The sequence below is a fragment of the Cheilinus undulatus genome, linkage group 23 (genome assembly GCF_018320785.1).
Source record: "Cheilinus undulatus linkage group 23, ASM1832078v1, whole genome shotgun sequence".
NCBI lineage: Eukaryota > Metazoa > Chordata > Actinopteri > Labriformes > Labridae > Cheilinus > Cheilinus undulatus.
The window spans coordinates 15,011,706-15,034,658 of record NC_054887.1 but is presented as its reverse complement, the minus strand read 5'-3'; the positions used below and the strand labels follow the sequence as shown (position 1 = coordinate 15,034,658).

The 22,953-nt window shown below is 40.0% G+C and overlaps 1 protein-coding gene across 2 annotated transcripts in view; it reads right to left on the bottom strand.

Moving 5' to 3' along the window:
* The window catches only part of scube1 (signal peptide, CUB domain, EGF-like 1), a 152,892-nt gene that overhangs the window by 16,013 nt on the left and 113,926 nt on the right, over window positions 1-22,953 (bottom strand). For both annotated transcript variants that reach the window (XM_041780281.1, XM_041780282.1), the window contains one exon: window positions 3,378-3,500. In XM_041780281.1, the coding sequence (XP_041636215.1) occupies window positions 3,378-3,500 (123 nt within the window). The remainder of the gene's footprint in view (window positions 1-3,377; window positions 3,501-22,953) is intronic.

The following is a 22,953-nucleotide window of genomic DNA, read 5'->3' as shown; positions in this document are numbered from 1 at the left end:
ACGATATTTCAATTAAAGGTCGTGTTGGAGCTGAACAGCACAGAGATCAGTGAATGGGACAAAGCTGGCACGGCGCTGTGGCGAAGGTGTGTCAGAAATAGGCATGGACGCTCTGATGTGGCTCACACAACACTCAACACCACATTATTAAACAGTCAGATTATTATAGGCACCACTGCTGGTGCACTTGATCCAACAGAAACATTGTTGGGTGGTTTTGGGCCGAGGACAGAAGCGCCTCTGGGTTTTGTTGTTAATAAAAATCATTTTCTGTTTGTCAGCTCTCCTGTTTGCATGCTGAGACTTGTTAAGAATCTGCCTTTAGTCCTAAAACCAGCCATGGATCTAAATTCATCTATATTTAACTAAACTCACAGCAGAGGAAGGCAGACACACTACAGCAAACTAACAAAGTTTTATGCATTAACATGATTCAAATTCTATTTTTGAGAGGAAATTATGTCAACATGGGAGTCACATGTATAGCTTTAGGGAACACTTAAATTTCCACAGAATCAGAGGAGATAATCAATAGTTTTTTCTCCTCTGTAAGCCAAGCAGGTCTGAGGGGAAATTAGACTAAGACTGCGAACACTGAGCTCGATGGAAAGTGTTTATTTTCTCTTGACTAATGTCCTGCAAGATGTTCTCTACGCTAGACCAGACCAGAGATCAAATTGTTATTGATTTTCTCATCCGATTCCAGAGAGGACACGAGCATACTTTGGGTCTCCAGTTTCCAAATCACACATCAGTGTCCCGGCCCTCAGAGCAGCCATGTTTGATCATTTAGGAATAGTCTTTGTCTTCCAACCGGAGGAGGGTGCTGCTCTCTAACAGGAACAAATAGTTGAGATTCAACATCTTTGCCTAATCTCCCAGACCCAACCAATATGTATGCATTTTCACCTCCTCATACCCTGCATGTACACATGAGGACATTATGTTTGGGCTGTTTTCAACAAAATTATAATTTATGCTATTGGAATTGTCCTAAGGGCCCACACTTAAAGTGACCTGGAAATGAATGCAAAAGTCTTCAAGTCTTTTGGGATATGGAAAGTTTGATCTGAGGAATTTATATATTTAATTTTTTTTTTTTTTTTTGAAAATTCATTGGAAATATTTGAGGGAATAACCTCTGAAAATTTCTGTAATCTTTAGTTAATTTTTTCAATTTGTTTAAGGGAATCTGTTTGGAAATTGTCCATGAAATTTTTGGGGAAATTTTATGCAAAACTTTTGGAATTTCATTAGACATTTTCAATAGAATTTCCTTGGAAGTTTCAGGGGATTTGCTTAAAAATATTAGGAAATTCACCCAAAACTCTTAAGGTTTTTGGGGATATGTTTGCAAATTTTGGAGAGTTTGATTTGAAATGTATGTATTTATCTATTTTTTTCATCTATTTATTTTTATATTGATAAGAATTTTAAGGGGGAATTATCTCTGAAAATTTCTGTAATTTTTTGATAATTTTATCGATTTGTTTGGGGTAATTTTCTCTGAATTTTTCCTCTGGCTTCTTTTCAAGGAATGTCTGAAGATATTTTGGAGTTGTTTATTGGATTTAAAAAAGATTTTTTTTTTTAACTGTTTAAGAATGTCTTGGAAATTTGAGCCATGTTAAAAACTTTTTTTTTTATAGGAGACTGCATTCCAAACAAAAGTGCAGTCTCAGAAGGTTCAAGGAGTAAGTTATGTTATTTTGTTAGTGATGGATGGCAACATAAATAAAAAATATAAAATACACTATATTGCCAAAAGTATTTGCTCATCCATCCAAATAACTGAAATCAGGTGTTCCAATCACTTCCATGGCTACAGGTGTATAAAATCAAGCACCTAAGCATGCAGACTGTTTCTACAAACATTTGTGAATGAATGGGTCGCTCTCAGGAGCTCAGTGAATTCCAGCGTGGTACTGTGATAGGATGTCACCCGTGCAACAAGTCCAGTCATGAAATTTCCTCACTCCTAAATACTCAACAGTCAACAGTCAGTGGTATTATAACAAAGTGGAAGTGAATGGGAATGACCAACTCAGCCCCGAAGTGGTAGGCCACGTAAAAAGACAGAGCGGGGTCAGTAGATGCTGAGGCGCATAGTGCGCAGAGGTCACCAACTTTCTGCAGAGTCAATCGTTACAGAACTCCAAACTTCATGTGGCTTTCAGATTAGCTCAAGAACAGTGTATAGAGAGCTTCATGGAATGGGTTCCATGGCCGAGCAGCTGCATCCAAGCCATACATCACCAAGTGCAATGTAAAGTGTCGGATGCAGTGGTGTAAAGCACACCGCCAATGGACTCTAGAGCAATGGAGATGCATTCTCTGGAGTGACCAATCATGCTTCTCCATCTGGCAATCTGATGGACGAGTCTGGGTTTGGTAGTTGCCAGGAGAACGGTACTTGTCTGACTGCATTGTGCCAAGTGTAAAGTTTGGTGGAGGGGGGGTTTATGGTGTGGGGTTGTTTTCCAGGAGCTGGGCTTGGCCCCTCCGAATTCCAGTGAAAAGAACTCTGAATGTTTTAGCATACCAAGAGATTTTGGACAATTCCATGCTCCCAACTTTGTGGCAACAGTTTGGGGATGGCCCCTTCCTGTTCCAACATGACTGTGCACCAGTGCACAAAGCAAGGTCCATAAAGACATGGATGAGAGAGTTTGGTGTGGATGAACTTGACTGGCCTGCACAGAGTCCTGACCTAAACCTGATAGAACACCTTTGGGATGAATTAGTGCGGAGACTAAGAGCCAGGCCTTCTCGTCCAACATCAGTGTGTGACCTCACAAATGCACTTCTGAAACAGTGGTCAAAAATTCCCTTAAACACACCCCTAAACCTTTTGGAAAGTCTTCCCAGAGGAGCTGAAGCTGTTATAGCTGCAAAGGGTGGAAAGACATCATATTAAACCCTATGGATTAAAAATGGGATGAAACTTAAGTGCGAGTCAAGGCAGGTGAGCGAACACTTTTATCAATATAGTGTATATATATAAAATGTAATCCTAAGGAAACCTAAAAACTCCAACCAGGAGCCAATCCCCAGCCTTAGAACCAATTTTCTTCAGCATGCTACATCCTTTTTTTGCCTCAGTTGTTCAGCATGGTCATGGTGGTGACAAAGAAGGCATGTAGTTGGAGAAAGTAAAGTGTACCAAACATCTGTCTGTAACAGAAGAAGCCTTCGAGTCTAAAGCCACAACCTGGAAACTTTTTGTCCTTGACTTTTGCTTGATAAAAACTCAGGTCCAAACACTTACTACCTAACTACCTACGGGTGTTTTGAGCTGATAGACAGGTGACACTAAAAGTGGCGATGATTGATGACTCCATGAGGATGTGTGGGATTGACAGCTTTCACTCACTGACCTTGACACGTGCGTTCATCAGTCAGCAGTTTGTGTCCTTTCTGACAGCTGCACTCGAAGGAGCCCACCGTGTTCCTGCAGAAATGATCGCAGCCTCCGTTATTCTCCTGGCATTCATCGATGTCTGAGGAGAGTAAAATAAAGTACACAAAATCAATCACAAAGCATAAGTCTGTTTTAAACCTTGACAAATCATTAAGTTGAACTCTTCCAGATAAGGCAAATGTTTCAACCTCCTGTCGGTTAAATTTAGTACTCTGCTTGTCTAACAGCAGGCAGCAGGAACAGACTGTGCAGGTTTAGCTGCAGGGATAACACCGTCTCATCCTATGAAACGCTTGTTACCTGGAACTAATGGAGTCTGCTGCTGGGGGAGGACTGAGAGAGAGGGAGATGGAGACTATTATTGAGAAATGAGTCTATCAAAGCCCCTTCTTTATGAGGGGATGATACAGCAAATAAAAGTGATTACTGCCATTTTATATCTGATCTCACTCTGTCATTAAATCAAGAACTCCAATAAAAACATGAGCTTCAGTTTTTTCAGTGTCCAGTTGTAGATGGCCTGGTGAAAAACAAATCACTGTTTGTAAAGCTTTAAATGTACTCTAAAGACAGAGACAAAGACCAGGCACCTGATGTTTAGAGATCATGAAATCAACAGCTCCTGCAATCACATATCAAAGTATCTTTTGGCTGGACATCGAACCCTAAATTGACCCACTGGTTTTCGAGCATGGAATAGAAGCTGCAATTTTGGTGCTCTGGTCTTCTTGATTATTTTGACTGTCTAAAGTTTTTACGCAGGGAAAGATTTAAAGTCCAGTGTAAAAATTAGAACAGTTGATAGCAGCAGAGCTGGGCTAGACTCGGATAGGATAGGATAGGATAGGCAGGATGGGATTGGGATAAAGTATGGTGGAGTAGGATAGGACGAGTTTGGGTGGGATGGGATAGACTAGAATAGGAATTGATTGGATCGAATCACATGGGATTGGATGGATGGGATGGAATGGGATATGATATGGAAAGAATGAGATGGGCTTACAGGACAGGAAGGTGGCTCAGCTGGTAGAGTCATCTCGCAGTCAGAAGGTTGTATAGAAGGGGATGGAATGGAATGGGATAGGATAGGATGCAATGTGATTAAATAGAATGTGATAGGATACAGTAGATTACAAAGCAATATGATGTGATTCAATGTGACGAGATGCAATATTGTATGATTCATATGATACAAAGTAATACTATGCAACATGGTAACGAAACAAAATCAGACACAATGAACAATGCAATGCAGTGCAATGTGATGTGGTATGATGCCATACAAAACAAAGAGATGCAACACAATTACATAAAATAGGATATAATGCAATAAGTGATGCAGTACAATGCAGTAAGACTGGAAAATGGATGATTCAACATAGTAAAGGAGCACTGCATGTAAAATAATGTGATACAATACAGCACAGAACGTTGGAATACAACGCGACATAATGCAGTTTAGTGGATGAAATGTGAGACAGTACCCTGTTGCATTCTATTTGATGCCATGCAAAATGATGTGATACAATTCAAATGAATACAAAGCAAGAAAAGCATTTATTGTTTCTTGGTTATGAAAGTTGACTCCTGCTTTAATCTGTAGTATCATTAAGATTGCTTTTAAATTACTCAGTGTACTTGATATTTTCAGTATTTTAAGGAAACATCACTAAGAAACATTAAACAATGTAAAAAAAAAATCCTGTTCTGGAATTTTCAGCAGCTGTAAGCCAGGAAGCTGAGAAGATGCTGCTATTGATACTGGCAAAAGCTGGTATCATAAATCCCGCCCCTTCTTCATCTTGATTGGTCAGTAAGGGAGAAGTGACACTGACAGGTTGAACTGTTTTTCAACTGCTCAGCTGTTTTCAGTGAAAAATAAGTACAACTCTAGAACAAACAGATTTGGTTTCAAAATTTTAATTTCATCCAGATTCGATTCTGTATGAGAGCTTGTTTGCATGCTTGTAAATCATGTTAGTCCTAAACCAACAGATCATATGTCCTGTGAGAAAGGTTGCTTTGAATCCGTGCAGGATAAAACCCTGATACCTTTTCTCTGGTCCAGGTGTGGAGCAGCGATCCAGAGGCACAGATTCTAAAATAATAATGAGGTGAATGCAGTCAGCCCCGAGGCAGTGCGTTCAGTGCCAACTGCAAACCTGCTGTCAGATCTGGTTTCACAAAACCAAACCATTCAACCTCATGCCCTCGCCTCCTGAAGCACGGCGCCCTCGCACGAACCTCATCTGCACAGTCATGCCTTTGACATTTTTTCTATGGTTGGTGTGCATTTTTCAAATTGTTTTACATACTATTTATAGCATGTGGACTCTGTTTAGATAAAGGAAGTTTATATATAAGGTGCTCTTCAAACTTTAAATGGAAGGGGAAGAGAAGTAGGAGACGTTGGGCAGGAACAGATAAAGAAACTAAAGGCAGAAGGATGGAGTAAAAGAGGAGGAGGAACAGAGAGCAGGGACAATAGTCTGGCAGATTACACAGCCTAAGTCCTGTTTGATTGGCACTCTAAGTGATGAAAATTGTGAAGTATTAACACCTAAGCCCCTGAGCTGGCAAAAAGTCGAGCAAAACACCAAACGGAGGGGAAAGAGAGCGAGAGAGAGAGAGAGAGAGAGAGAGAGAGGACTGAGAAAAAACAGAAGAAAGAGAAGATAAAAAAGGTATTTCTGAAAGAAATGAACTTGTTCTATCATGTTCGTCTAAACTTAATGATTAAGGATTTTATTTCCTCCTTCTGTTCCATAGAATATGTAACTTGACTCTCTCTGGTTCTTTTGTTTGGCTTCTGTCTGTCTGTTAAAATTTAATTTTCTCATGATGCATTGTTAAAAAGTCAAAGTGTTTGTAGATTAAGCATCAAAACAGTTAGAATGTTAATTGAAATAAAGTTTCCTTAATTTAGCAGGAAAAAAACAAAAGATCTCAGTTCTGCTGGCTGAAAGCTTACTTTGACTGGGCAGGTTATATTGAAATGTTTAGGCAACCATTTCATTAGCACCATGTTTCCATTTTAAATGAACATTTTCATTACCAAACCAAAGCAGCACAGCATGTTCAGTGGTCAGCATCTGAAGAAAAAAATGATATCACAATTGGTAGCTGTACTCCCAGATCTCTTATTTAAAAACTGTTCAACATTACCGAGTGATCAGAGAAACTCTGTGACTGTTGAGTGGTTATCAGAAGAACTCTGTGACTGTTAAATGATTATTAGAGTAAATCCATGACTATTGAATGGTCATTAGAGTAACTCCATGACTGTTCAACAGTTATCGGAGTGACTCTGTGACTGTTGAGTGGTTATCAGAAGAACTCTGTGACTGTTAAATGATTATTAGAGTAAATCCATGACTATTGAATGGTCATCAGAGTAACTCCATGACTGTTCAACGGTTATCGGAGTGACTCTGTGACTGTTGAGTGGTTATCAGAGGAACTTTTGATTTTTGAATGGTTATCGGAGGAACTTTTGACTGTTGAATGTTTGTCAGAGTAAATCCATGACTGTTCAATGGTTGTCAGAGTAACTCCATGACTGTTGAATGGTTATCAGGGTGATTCTGTGACTGCTGAGTGGTTATCAGAGGAACTTTTGACTGTTGAATGGTCTTCAGAGTAACTCCATGACTGTTGAATGGTTATCGGGGTGACTCTGTGACTGCTAAGTGGTTATCAGAGGAACTTTTGACTGTTGAATGGTTATCAGAGTAACCCTGTGACTGTTGAATGGTTGTCAGAGTAAATCCATGACTATTGAATGGTAAAAATTAAATTTACTCAAACTTATTCATACATATGGTAGAAATTTTCTTGTCTGCCAGTACAATGCCAATAATATAATGCTTCTCTAGATCTCACTTACATACATTGGCACATATTGGACTGATATCTGATACCAGGATCAGATCCCTACTAAGCTCATCAAAGTCACTTCTCTCTCACAAACCAATCAAAACAAAGTTAAATTAAATATATATATATATATATTTCTTGTCTCTAGTTAGCTATCCTGCCCATTAAAGGCACAAATACCCCCTCTTTCCTTCCCACATGTATCACTCAAACAGTAAATTTTAGTCCTTTATCTTAATGACATTATTGGTTGAATCACTACAGAGAAGGAACGAGCATCTGCAGAGTGTTGTACAAACCCAGCAGCCTAAAAACTTTTTTGGCTCCCTCACTCATTGAGCAATTTTCATCCAGGTGACTGACTGGGCACCAGCTTGTCCTGAATCTACTTCTTATAATTCATCAATGGGAGAAATCAAAAGCTTGACAGGCCTGTCATTCCTCGTTAAAAGCCAAGCTATGATTGGATAATTGCTCTTTTGGAGCGGATTTGAGCCAGTGCAGACTCCTGGCTCTGATATTTTCATCGCTGAGTCCTGGCATGCATTTACAAAGATTTGCACACAAACATTACTTTTTACTTGATGGTTTAAAGTAGATTTTTATGGTTTTATGATGCAACTTTAAAGCTGAGCATTCACACGTACTCAATTGTAGAGCATGCTTGAATTAATGCCTTTTGGAAGCATGTTATTATCAGGTGTTGATGGTGCAAGGGGACAATTTTCAGCCATCTTTAAAGGCTAATGCAGCACATATTTAAACCATCAGTTTTCCGCCTGATCAATTCGTACCCAGATACCAACAGGGTTAAGATAAGGTGGTGAAAACCCACTGTGGACACACGCAGTGAGACAGCCTCAGTGTAGTGAGATCAGGGCCTTATAAAACAGCCAGTAACTCAGCCACCACTGTGTTTTTCCATCAGGGCCGACTCTAGCCTCCCTCTCCTGATCCTCTTGCTCCGTATCCTCAGGGAGCTTCTGCTGAATGAACTCTTCATCTAAATATGGAGCTGGGACAGGAATCCACAACGAGCTGGCTGAGCGCCGCGGCAAAACGTAGTAAACTGTAAAACGGTCCCGCTGTGCCCCGTCAGCGGCATTTTAGAGGGATTGTCCCTCCACCTGGCTCCGCTGAAAAGGATTTCCCCATGGCAGGAGGGAGTAGAGGGAGGCTCTGGGGTCTTTTAAGGGGAGCAGGACAGGTAAGGGCATTCGGCTGAGTGTCTGTCTGATGTCCTAAAAGGTGATGTCATAGTTGGAGAGAAGCATGAAAGCTTAATTCTGCTATTTTTTAAAGAGCCCTATTTAATGTACTTTTTGGCTCTAAATGATTTATAAGTACAAAAGTTTTTGGAATTACACCAGAACATTACTCCAGTCTGCAGCCTGGACTTTGGCTGTTATGACTGCAAATCAAAGTACATCCACTTTACGTGCATTTTTTACAGATGGGTTTCTTACTCCTAGACCCAACAGAGGATGTTAGAGTCACTGCAAGAGCCTTAGACCAGCCCGACATGGCCCCCAACCTGGAGCAGGTCAGACTAGGATCCCCACCTCAAGGGGAACCAACGAGTTCCAGCAAGACATAAGAGCATACCAACATATTACCCTGGATTTTCAAGTGTTTGTCTATCTTTCATGTCATTATTTGAAAACATCTTCCCTTTGTGCAGACCCACTGCACAATTCATGACCAGAGACACGCTGTCAGCGTCTGCTGGTCATGTTACTTAACTTAAGTAGTCTTTGAAAACTACACTCTGAACAGTAAATTTACCACATATGCTAGCAAAAACGTCAATACTCAGTTCACCAATGAAGTGTGTTAACAACACTGCAGGCTGTAGTCTCTGTTAACAGACTGATGATCTCCAAAGAGCTCCAGTGATGCCTGCGCATCTGCTCCTCATCTTCACTGCTCTGATTACCGTAAGCAATACATAGGCCATGGCTGTAATATATCCTTCATAAACATCTCATCTGTGCAGATTTCTGTTATAAAAACAGCTTAAAAATTGTAGCTTAAACTTTCATTTTAAGCATCAACTGATCAAAAAATCTGGTTTAAAATGTGCTCTTGTCCACAAATCCAGATATTAGGCTAAGCTGAGCCAGGCTTGGAGGGAACGTGCACGGGTAAGCTCTACACAATGGCATCAAAAGTATGCAATGTAAAATAAGTGGCTGCATAAATACTCACCTACTTTAAAGTGATGGACCTAAGTCAACAGAAGTCCAGCCATTTGGTGCAATCACCATTCCATAACTAATGAAATGAGGATCACCTGACTGCAGTGAATGTGTCTCAAATGATTGTAGTATAAAGACACATGTATCTGGAAGGACCAGCCACTGGCTACAATTACACCATGAAGACAAAAGAACACTCCAAGCTACTCAGGGAATAGGTTATTGAAAAGTGTAAGTCAGGGGATGGATACAAAAATATTTTCCAAGGCACTGAACATCGCCTCGAGTTCCGTTAAATCCATCATCACGACATGAAAGGTATATGGCACGTGTATGTCTGACTGAGACTAGTGAGAGAGACCACCACTTTGAAGGAGTTACAAGCTTCAGCAGCTAGGATGGGAGAGATTCTACATACAACTGTTGCCCGGGTTCTTCACCAGACAAAGCTTTATGAGAGAGTGGCATGTTAAAGAAAACCAAACCAAAGTCCACCAAAAGGTATGTGGGAGACTCCACAGTCAAGTGAAAGAAAGTTCTTTGGTCTGATGAGACCAAAATGGAGCTTTTTGGCCATCAGACAAGACAGTATGTTTGGCAAACACCAAACACTCCACATCACAACAAGCACACCATCCCCACTGTGAAGCACGGTGGCGGCAGCATCATGCTGTGGGGATGCTTCTCAGCAACCGGCCCTGGAAGGCTTGTAAAGGTAGAGGGTAAAATGAATACATCAAAATATAGGAAAGTGCTTCAGGAAAATCTTATTTAGCAAGCAAAAGGACTACAGACCTCAATCCAATTGAGAATTTCTAAAAAAATACAAGTCTTTCAAACCACAAAAAAAACTAAAAATAATGCCAAGGGTTTTACTCTTTAAGAAAAAAAAATCACAATTTTCTCAAATACCTGTGAATGATTTACTGTTCTAAAACAGATTTACTGTCTTGTTCCTCCTTTTCATTCTTTCTTGATTTATTTATTCTCAGAGTTAGTCTTCATTGTCATTTGTGTTAAACCTGCAGCCAACTGCCCCAAAGTATTTAAATCAAATGTCATTGCCATTGCCCCATTTCTTTCTTTTACAGCTTATTGTGGTCCAGTGTTTCTGTGAGACTTCAGGAGGAATGTCTGGATTTCTCTCTTTGGGTTTCAATCACAGTTACTCACTTGCTGACCCTGGCATACAAAGAATTTCAAGTCTGACAAAACCTAAATATTACAATAGGTGAACGTACTGAATTTAGAGTGAATATGTGAAAAAAAAACTGATCAAGAATCCTTAAGATGAAACGCTCTAAAAGAGAGAGAATCCAGATTCTTTGGCCAGGCGTGTTTTCAAGAAAGACTTCTAACCAAACTAAGAAACACACACTTAGACACTCACACCCCATGCCCACACTGTCTGGGCTCTAATGCCAATGTAAAACCAGGGGATACCGCTCTGGGTCTCCTCCACTCAGACAGACACAGCTTCCTTATTCTTCTGGCAGCCACAAACACTGGCAGAACCGCAGCATCTACCCACACTTAATGGCCACTCCGGGGAAGGCTGAGCCTTCTAACAAGGGATATAATTACCTTTAATGGAGCTTAAATAAGCTTTCAGCTTAAATAAATACATTAAGCCTGGGAACATCTTGAAATGATAAAGTCTGAAGGAGGAGAGGGAGGACAGATAAAGGAGAGTCAGGAGAGTGGGTGAGGAGAGAACGGAGGGTGGCCTACATGTGTGGCAATGCTGGCAAAATCTGATTTAATACTTAATCTTCAGATAATCTTCCTCTATTCATAAGTATAGTAAAATATTTTCTTAGCTAGCACGTTATCCAATGAACCCTGTCATTGTAATGTGCTTCAAAACTGTCAGCCAACTTGATATGGAATATCCCCTGGTGTTCAGTTAAATCCTTCACCGTAAAATAGAAGTAAAATAGCATGTGTAAATCTGTCTAGATCAGGCCGTCCTCATGAACTGAGTGACTGTGCAAGAAGAAGACTAGTGAGAGAGGCCACTAAGACACCTATGACTACTCTGAAGGAGTTACAAGCTTCAGCAGCTGAGATTGGAGGGCCTCTGAATAATTGTTGCCCTGGTTCTTCACCAGTTAAATCATTATGGTAGAGCGGCACAATGAAAAAAACTTACACTTAATCTCATCTAGAGATGGCCAGAAGGCATGTGGGAGACTCCAAGGTCAGGTTGAAGAAAGTGCTTTGGTCTGATGAGACCAAAATGGGGCTTTTTTGCCATCAGACAAGATACTTTGTTTGGTAGACACCAAACAGATTCACTCTCCCCACTGTGAAGCAGGGTCATGGCAGCATCATGCTGTGGGGATGCTTCTCAGCAGCAGCCCTGGCAGGCCTATTCAGTTTTTGCCCCGGGGGCCACATGCGGCCAAGAACCAACCCTCGAGTGGCCCAGCCTGTGGTCATGCAGAGATGCAGAGGGCAACCTGTTTCACAGTATTTCAGACTGTGAATACAACACTGCGTAACCTAGCAACAGTCTACCTACAATGCACTGAGTTGTTTTGAAGCATGGCTAGCGATGCTGAAAGAAGTAGCCCCAAGATACTGAGCATTAAACATGTCCTTTTTCAACTGTAGCTACAGCTGTGAAAATTTAGTTTTTATGCACTTGAAAATATGCCTGGGTAAGATCAAAATTATTATTTACATTATTTCATATTTTGTCTTTTATTTATTTTATTTTTATTCAAGTGAAAAAAAACATTTTTACTACCTCAGGTTATGTTCAAATACAGCTCTGTTGTTGTGTTTTTATGCACTTTTTCATGTGTTTTTGTCATGTTGCCAAATTTAAAAGGCAGACTATGAATAAAAAGTGCATATTTTTTATCAAATTGATCTGCAGTGGTTTAAAATTTGGCATTAGCAGCTGCTTATCAGGCTCCAAACATGTCTGGCCTGGCTACATTTCTTGATTCTAAAATTTGGCCCAGTTAAATTTGTAATTGAATAGTCCTGATGTAGAGGGTGAAATGAATGTGGCAAAATAAGGAAAATTCTGGAGGACAATCTCATTCAGTCTGCAAGAGAACATTAATTTTACCCTCTACATTTACAAGCCTTCCAGGGCAGGCTACAGAGAAGTATCTCCACAGCATGATGCTGCCACTACCATGCTTCACAGTGGGGATGCTTCTCAGCAGGCGGCCCTGGAGGGATTGTAAAGGTAGCGGGTAAAACAAATATGGCAAAATATAGGAAAATCCTACAGGACAATCTCATCCAGTCTGCAAGAGAACTAAAGCTTAGGAGAAGATTTAGTTTTGGGTAAGACAATGGCCTGAAGCATACAGCAAAGTTACACAGAAATGGTTCATAGACCACATGGTGAATGTTCTGGAGTGGACGAGTCAAAGCCCAGACCTCAATATATTTAATATTCCATTTAACTGACATTACATTGTAGAAATATGTTTTCATTTTGACATTAAAGAGGGTTTTTTGCATTTTTTTGTTCAAAAAAAGCCTAATTATATCGACATTATTGGTTTATAAAATCAATAAAAGTACAAAACATCCAAGGAGGTGAATACCTTTTATAGGCACTGTAAGTGGCATATCACTGTGTCTTTTAAAAGTATGTTTATGACAGCAGGAGGGTGAAAAGCTGTTAAAGAGTCACTACCTCTTAGCCAAGGGCTGATTCTCCCCCATTTATGTGATCAACAGAAGCTTCACTGCACACAGCTTGAAGGGATACCAAGCTACGGTAAGAGAGCCATAGTAATGATGACCTGTTTAGTATGGACACATGCTAAAGGGCAGTCACTTGGTGTAGGAATGCCCTAAATTGGTTTTGACTTCCTGATCATGCATTGTCTGAGAACCACTTTGTTAAAACAGAACTTCCTGTTTTAAGAATATAAGCAGCGAACATCAAGCAAATTAAAGATGTTGAGATTTTTCAGTTTCAGTATAGATGAATGGCCAGACTTGTATAGCATCTTTAAATAAGGTCTGTTTTAGTCTGTTAAAGAGTGTTTTCATCAGAGGAATAAAATCATGAATAAACTGTGTGTGCTCACGTGAATGGACACCTTCATGTAAAGATGCACAAACATCTGGAGAGCCATCAGCTTAGCCTGGAGGATGCTCCTAATTAACTAATGAATGTAGGACTGCACATGGCAGGCATGAGAAGCAAAATTACACAAATCACACAGGAAATATCGTCTTGATTTCAACAACCACACAAAGAAGAAAAAAGCATGAACATTAAGGTATAAATGTGCACAAAAATCATAGCGGTGATGTAACGTCTCTGACTCCAATATCTCCACCTCTGTCTGCTCTCATAAGAGCGGACACATTTGTCATTTTCACCATACCAGGCTGGCTCATGCCATTGTGTGTTTCTCCACACATACACAGTCTGTCTCCTGGGATCCATCTGACATTTATTCTAGACGATCAATATCTCCCTCTGCCTTCGATCAATACCTTCATCTTTTGCTGCTCGTCTTTGTGAGCATCACCAGACATTTCAACCCCCTCAGTGACAGACTGCTACTGCCTGTATGTGACACAGAGTAGGCAGGTTTCTGAAAGCTAACTTTAGTGCTGTTTAGGGCTTTTTTAGAGCTACCAGGAATTGGATTTAAGAGCAATTTAACAACCAAAATAAAGGAATAAAAAAGGTGCCAGAGGCAGTGGATTTCCAATTGAACGAAGCTAATGAGATTTCTGAGAATCTGAATGGAAAGTTAGGAAACATGCAGGGGATTTTTTAAGAGCATGTTGAGAAGTTAGAGGAGGATAAACATGAAAACACATCATATCTTATGAATCCTGATCCTGATCTATACCAGGGGCCTTCTACTACAGCTGTGCAATGGGCCAGACTTTTAAATAAACTAAAATAAATATCATGCTCCAATTAACACATGCTCATCTAAACATTTCTATTTTGCAGCCTTTAACAGTAAGATCAGTCTCTTTTGCCATACTGCAGCCAATCACAAGGGGCAGTGTTTCCCCTACCATTCTATTAGGGGGGTGCCCTGCCCCCCCAACGGCCCCCCCAACCCCCTTTAATGTCAATTTAATTGTATTTTCTGTACAGTGCCAGATCACAACAGAAGTCATCTAAGGACGTCTTTCCTACAGAGCAGGTCTCTGCCTGGTCCCTTTATTAAACAGACTAAATAGTCTTTTAATTTATTCTTCTTGTTACCTGAATGTATTTAATGTCTGAGTCCTGATTTTTTGCTCGTTCCCTCTGACTCCATGACCAGAGCTGAGTAAACCGACACGTTCACTGACCAGAGAGCCCCGCCCCCTCCTCGCCATGTCAGAGCTGGGGTCTAATGTTTGCTAGGATGCTTTGACTCAGTATCATGAGAGAGAGTTCTCCAGTGCTGATTTATCCTCTAAAGTTGTGTATGAACCGATGCCCCGCTTGTTTTACGTCTGAGATTGTCAAACGAGCGCTGGATTTCGGCACGAGATTGCAGCAATTGCGCACAATTTCTTAAATTCTTGCAACAAGTCTGACACTCGTAATACAGGAAAGTCCTGCAATCTTGTATATCACGCTGCAAACTGACAAACCGGTGGGAAATGTGGTTAAAATCAGTGACAGTTGGGCTCATGTCCGCACCAACTCCCTCTTGATCTCACCACAGCAGGCAGAAATTCGCGCGGTCCCTCACAGGTGTGTGGGGGCTGGTGTGCCGTGAATATCGGAGGAGATCATTTCCTATACAGACTATGACTGAGCAGCCCGTCTGCAGGTCACTTGACAATTATTTTATTATTTTAAAATTCATTAATCTAGGATCAATAAACTGTTGGACAACTCATTTTGTCTTTTTATTTCTCACGTGCATGTTTCTCCTAGCGCCTGACACTATTGGCGATATTTATGATGGTTATTTACACTCGTACATAAACCTCGTCCACATGCAGATAAGAACAGAAACTCTTTAACCTTTATAAACGTAGCAGTATTGACAAAAGATCACACAGGCATAGAGACAACAGGAGGAGACAGAGACATGCAATGTGTGTGGATAATAATAGTGAAGAAAGAGAAAATGAGTAGACAAAGTCAGTGAGGACAATCAATCATCATAAAGAACATTTACCAAGGTACATAATCTTACCTACTATAAATATTTTATATGTTACAATAAAAGGTTTCCTAAATAATTTTTTGGTCATTTATTTGTTAAATCTTTCAGATGTCAGACACATTTTCATGCAGGAAGACTTTTTTTACAGCATAGGTCAACTTTACACTTAATACTGGTATGGTACAGTCCTACAGTTACTCCTGATGTGGCAGGAAGGCAAAAAAAGGTCATTTCCAACCCCTTTAAGTGTTTGTGTTGGTGTCCCGCTGCTGCAAAGCTGTAAACCTAGGGGAAACACTGAGGGGCATTTGATATATTTAGGCTTGATACAACCCCAGTTCCAAAAAAGTTGGGGCGTTGTACAATAAAAAAAAAAAACAAAACACAGAATCCAATTATTTTAAAATCTCGTTAGCCCATATTTTATCCACAATAGAACATTAACCATTTCATGAAAAATATTAGCTCATTTTGAATTGGCTGACAGCAACACATCTCAAAAAAGTAGGGGTGGGAAAAGTAAGTGGCACCAATGAAAAACAGCTGGAGAAGCATTTTGCAACTAACTCAGTTTATGGGCAACAGGTCAGTAACATGACTGGGTATAAAAGGAGCATTATAGAGAGGCAGAGTTTCTCAGATGTAAAGATTGGCAGAGGTTCACCAATCTGTGAAAAACTGCATCTCAAAATCGTGGAACAGTTTTAGAAAATGTTGCTCAACATAAGATTGCAAAGACTTTGAATATTCCATCATCTACGGTACAAAAACTCTCAGAAGATTTAAAGGATCCGCAGAAATCTCTGTGTGCAAGGGACAAAGTTAAAGGATTCTCTGCATTAAAAACAGGCTATAATCTATACTGGCAATCACTGCATGGGCCCCGAAAACACCTCCTTAAGTGACTGCCCGTCAACACAGTTCATGGTGCCATCCACAAATTGTTGGCGTCAGGCCAAAACCTTGTATCTCCAAAATCACCACTTTTCAGGGGATGTAAAAATACAGTATTTTCAATGTAAAGGTTATAGGCTGCATCTTTTGGCACTTTTTATTGCTTTAAAATTGTTAAACCCAGTCACAGATGTCAAAGGTGACACAGCTGCTCAACATCTGTGGAAAGGCACTGATTTGGGAAAAAAAAACATTAAAATCATGAAAACGGAGATACAAGGTTTCAGCCTGATGTCAGCAAAATGCAAGTTAGAGCCATATCATGTAAAGAAGAAGCCATATGTGAACATGATCCAGAAATTATGGCGTTTTTCCTGGGCCCCAGCTCATTTACAATGGACTGAGGCTAATTGGAAAACTGTTCTGTGGTCAGATGTGTCAAAATTTGAAATTCAGTTTAAACCACAGATACCATCTCCTGCAGAATAAAGAGGAGAGGGGCCATCCAGCTTGTTATCAGCGCACAATTCAAAAGGCTGAAATCTCCGATGGTATGAGTTGCATTAGTGCCTATGGCATGGGCAGTTTACACATCTGAAAAGTGCTGAAAAGCATAACAAAGTTTTAGGGAGACATATGCCCCCATTCAGACAATGTCTCTTTCAGGGAAGGCCTTGCATATTTCAGCAAGACAACGCTAAAACACACACCACATTCATCACAAAAGCATGGCTTCCCAGTAGAAGAGTCTGGATGCTGAACTGGTCTTCCTGCAGCTCAGAGCTTTCACCAATGGGAAACATTTGACGCATCATAAAAGGAAACATCCAGCAAAGAAGACTCAGGACTGTTGGGCAGCTAAAATCTTTCATCAGGAAAGAATGGGACAACATTCCTCTCCTAAAACTCCCAAAACTGGTCTCCTAACTTCCAAGACATCTACAGACTGAGGGGTAGCTGCACAATGGTAAACATGGCTCTGTCTCTAGGTTTTTTTGATGTGATGCTGCTATCAAAATGAGCTCATGTTTTTTAATGAAATGGTAAAATGTCTCAGTTTCAACATCTGATGTTTATGTCCTATTGTGGATAAAATATGTTTGAAAATGATTAAATCATGTTTTTTCACACAGTGGCCTAACTTTTTTGGGATTGGGGTGGTACAAATGAAGTGACTTTTAAGAACATTTTAAGACCTTGAAAAGAAAAAAAAAACATAATACCTATGATGCAGCAGCAAAAACTGACTGAAAAAGACTGGACAGCTAATCTACTCATGAGGTCTTTTCCAAATTAGTCATTTTTTGTTTGTGTAACTAAAACATAAAGAGTCTGTTGTGTGACCACATCAGAGTTTCTCAACCTGGCTTCTGACCATGTTTATAGGTCACACAAATGTCATGTGTTGCTTGAATGCGTCCGTTTCCTTCTGCTGCTCTGCATCATTTAAAGTCCAACATGTTCTTTAGGGAGTGATGACAACTTTATTTGTTATTCTGTTTAAGTCATGACTTCAGCCAGCAAGGAATCAAGTTTCTGTCCAACTGAGAGGCGAACTACTGAAACTACTTCAGTGCATCTGTCCTCTACAGCAAGAAAAAATTACTAGTTTGAAAGTGTGTGGATAAGGATAAATAGTGCTTTTACTTCAGTTTAGTGCCATTAGTTCAGGAGGGCTAACAGAGAAGAAAGAAGTCTATGAGAAATGTTCAAACCTGGCAAAGAGGGCAGTTTTAACCCTTAAATGCACAAGTGGGTCAAAATTATCAGGTGAGGTTGTTTTCTTGCAATGCTTCTATATTAAATATTACTTTAGGATATTAGCATGTGAAAAAAAGTTTGTACAGTGTAATCTAATTGCCTTATATATCAATATTAACCACAAAATTTCAATATATTCTTTATTTTAAGCTCTTTCCCAAGATAAATGATGGATCCATTTCACAAGTACAGTAGAATAGGATCAAATCCTATTATAATAGGCTGCATTATATTGTTTTTAATAGCTAGGCTTAACTATACCGGTAAATCGTCTCTATTCTGAAATGTCCTGTGTCTACAAGGAAAGCCTGAGGCAGGAAGAGAAGCAGCAAAAACCCAGAGCAGAGCAAGCATCAGTGATAACAGAATGACATTGATTAAGTCAGAATAAAGGAGGAGCTGGGGTGGAGGACAACCACAAAAATGGATTGCAGAGGGTGCAGCAAAAGCGTAGCCAGGCTAGAGCAGTTTGAATACAGCAGCATGACTGTAGCTGTGTTTCCATTACCCTTAGAAATGCGAAAAATCTTAATAGCGCAATAAAAAACTGGTAATGGAACACCTCAATTTCGAAAAACCTCTCAAATATCGCTAAAAAGTTTTTATGCTCTCATGAGGAGGTTTTTCAGATGTTTTGATATTTAGAAATATACAGCAAAAGTGCAATGGAAACACTTTTTTCACATTTACACGTCACAGGACGTAAGGTATGGTGTCACATGACCAGTTCATTCCAAGACAACATGGCTTGGTACATGTGGACAGAAGAGGAGACAAGACTTTTCTTAACATCATACTTACACCCTTCATACAGGCTTTTCCTCTGAACTATCATCCGTTGCCTTCGTCTTTTGTTCAGAATTATTAAGGCAACTGCTGTAGATGTAATCATAACTGTGCCAACGTACACCGGTTTTGGGCGTCCAGCTTCCTTGCAGCGGAGTCTCGTAAGATGAGATTTTACGAGAATTATGAGGCTCATTCCCAGAACTCCCTTCAATGGAAACACATTCAAAGTGCAATTGTTTAAGAAATATCACTTTTATTTTGCGAAAAACTGTAATGGAAACGCAGCTACTGATTAGCCAATAGTGTGCTTAGTGTGACTCAGATGGCCGTCAGCTAATGAGAGTTTCATGAAATCAGCTGATCTCAATGACATGGTGACACTTGACTCCATGGCCTTCATGATCTAACGCTGTACACTCGATTTACTGATCAAATCAATTCATCTCCAATAATACACAACACTGAATAAAATATAAAAGTATTAAAATCCAAATCGATGAAAATTGCATATCCATGCTGTTATCTTGATATAGATCATTTCTGACCTACATATGGAGGAGTGTGGGGTCCAATCACTTGAGAACTGAAGGGTTAAAACCTGTGGTATTAAAAGGATTGAAGCACCAAAAAATCTTGACAACCACAGCGTACCTTACAAAGGGAAGTTGACTAAATCTTCAAGTTGTATCGAAATTTCAGAAAACCTGATTCTTCCAGGGAAGATATTTTAAATGTGAACACTGCTCTGGCAGGCTGAAGGCCAAATCAGCAGTCTCACCAACATCCACCTAGGCCAAAGGAAACAAGCGCTCCACCCCCCCGCCTGCTCTTCTGTGAGCTTTAGGGCTGTGTTTGAGGAGTTCAATGTTTGGAATGAGAAACCCAACTCCAGAGGAGACCGCAGCGCTGCTGAGGGGGCTCAGCTGCCTGATAAAGACCCTCCAACTGACCTGATTGATTATCACTGCTGCTTAAACCCGCTGCCATCGATGGGGGCGGAGCGATTGAACCCTGAGCTCACCTCTGTTAACAGCACTCAGGGGTCAATCCCAGGGTCAGGCTCTTATGTAAGAGGCTCATCGGTCAGCTTCACTTCTCAGAAAGATGCTGAGACGGGAAAATGAGCCGAAATAGATCGAAAGATGAAACTCGAGCACTGTCGCTTCAACTTGGACCAAAAAATTTCTCGTAATCTGAAAGGCAGTTTGTTGTATATGTGAATATGATTTCCTGTTAAAAAAAAAAAAGGTTACAATACTAGAATTTTAACATGATTATAGTAAAAATCAAACAAGATTTAAATATAGATTGAATATGGTTTGAATTTTTATCTTTTTTTGTTTAAAATCCACAAAGACACCTTTTATGTGACAATTTTCATTTGTTGACTGCCAAATATTGTAGACAATCCAAACCATGATCGAAACTCCATTACTTTGATATTAGTGTTGTTCCTGTTTTAATGTTAGATTTTGATTATTGTTAAAATATTAACAATGATCATTATAATTAGTAATATTAATAAATAGCAAAAAACAGTCTGATAGTTACGATTTAAATGAAAATACCATACACATTTGGTTTCACATATGACTTAAAGATGGTGGATAGCTCCCTGGCTTGGCTAAGGAGTCTACAGTCTCAGTATGGTCACCTCATGACACAGAAACTCAGTGCCAGACTTTAATTCTTACAGTAGTCCCTAATTTTTGTGTAGGTGCAGTCACTGTGCTGGGTATTAAATGGACACAGAAAGCAAATCAACAACACATAAGCTGAGACAATAAGACAATGAATGCATCTTTCAACAGATGCAAATGAGTTGCCACCTACATCTAATACTGCCCAAATCAAATGCATGTGGGTTTTATTACCTGAGGACCCCCCACAGAGTCTCCTCAGGCCTCCTATCTGTAATCAATAATGTATCTTCTCTGTAGGTTCTGCAAAGGATCCTGGGATGATGAGTCTCTCAGTTTATATGACTCCTTGAAAAGTTCCCTCCAAAACTACAACATGGCTCTGCAATGTTTGTTAGGCCTAAGTCTTGTCCACATGGCTGATTCCCAACAGTGATATCAGAAACTACAGAGACTTCATGACATTTAAATCTATTTTAACCAAAAGAGAGGGTGCAGTTTAAATTGCACAATTCTTCTAATCAGCATAAACTTTATAGATATAAATGATATTTTCTTAACCTATATCTCACCTGTAGATAAGTAGATGTAGCCTCAAAACTGGATTTATAGCTCAGCCCTACTTGAACCACATTTAGACTTGCTTGTAGGAATGTGCGGCTCATACCTCTCGGGTCCGAGCTGCACATAGTGGAGAGTTTTACCAAATATAGTTTTACCAAATATTTGCAGTGAAAAGCAATTAAACTGAATACATTTGCAGAAACCCAAACCTGAACAAATAATTATGGACTGAGTACAGGGGATCTAGTTTTCCTGGAGAGAGTTGGTTTTCTGCTAAGGGTGTTACCAGTGGAGAGGACAGACATCAGGCCGGGAGGTAGCGTGTATTTATTCAGGTATTAAACGACCCCGACGCTCAACTTAGTTTAATAACAAACACTCCACGGGTGCATGAGGGCCAAGGGAAACTCTCGGTTTTACACAACAATAAAACAGCCAGTGATCTGGGCCCCACTGGGCCAGAGAGGGGCCTGTTAGCAATGCTGCAGTCATGTAAGGTGATGAAAACCACACATTTACGGCTGTATGACAGTACCTGACCAATGTGGACTCCATAGTCGTCCTCATCTGTGACTCTCCAGTAAGGCACCGTGGATATAAAGAAAGTTTTCGAATATTTGACCAAAACTTCTTGGTTGTCAGAACAACCAGTAAAGTTAAATTTAATGAAATCATCCCTCATTCATCCATCTGTATTACAACTCTTCAACATCAATGTATCCATAGGTATTTTCTTACAGAATATCATCCATCCATCCATCCATCCATCCATCCATCTCGGTAGTCATCTGTTCAGCCATTCATTCATTGTTAAAAGCCATCTGTCCATCCAAGTTGTAATCAACTGTCAATCCATCTAGCTTTCACCCATCTATCCATGTTGTCATCTATCTCAGTCCATCAATTTATTTGACCAATCTGGTAGTCATCAATAAAAAAAATTCCATCCTGCCTCTGTTTGTTTAAATCCATCCATCCACTTTTTCCTTGTTATTTGTCTGTCCATCCATCCATCCATTCATTCATCCATCTTGGTAGTCATCTGTCTATCCATGTATCTATGATCCATTCATCTATCATCCATCATTCGTTTATCCATCCATCCACCCTACATACATTTTTCTTTAAATCCTTCCATCCATCTTGGTCACCATCTTTCAATCCCTCCAAATACCATCCATCCATCCATCCATCCATCCATCCACCCACAATTGGATCCCCTTTCTCTTACTGGTTTGACTCCTGTTTACAACATGTTTAGCCAAGTATTCCAGAAGTTTCTTTACCCAGTTTCTTGGGTCTAATGCCAGGTGAGATTTGACATCCCCTTAACTGTGTTTTGGGTCTCCCAGATGTTGCCCAGATGCCCAAACCACCACAACAAGCAGAGATCTACTATACTACAAGTGCCCACTGTATGTCAGAATACCTCATTCGTACAGTAAGACCAAAAAATACTCTGACAAAGACTTATTGTGGTTGCACGAATCTCATTTTTAGTCACTACCAAAATGCAAGGTTGCACTGGGCACAAGAAACCCCCAACTTGGAGGCCTCAATCCAACAATTATCTGCACATCTGCAGAGAAAAATATAACTCAGTCTTAAAGGCCATGGCTCAAACCATTCCATTGTCTATTGAACATCATCATCTGCAAAGAAACAATGTGCAGTTCTGAGGTTTCTGAACTTGATAC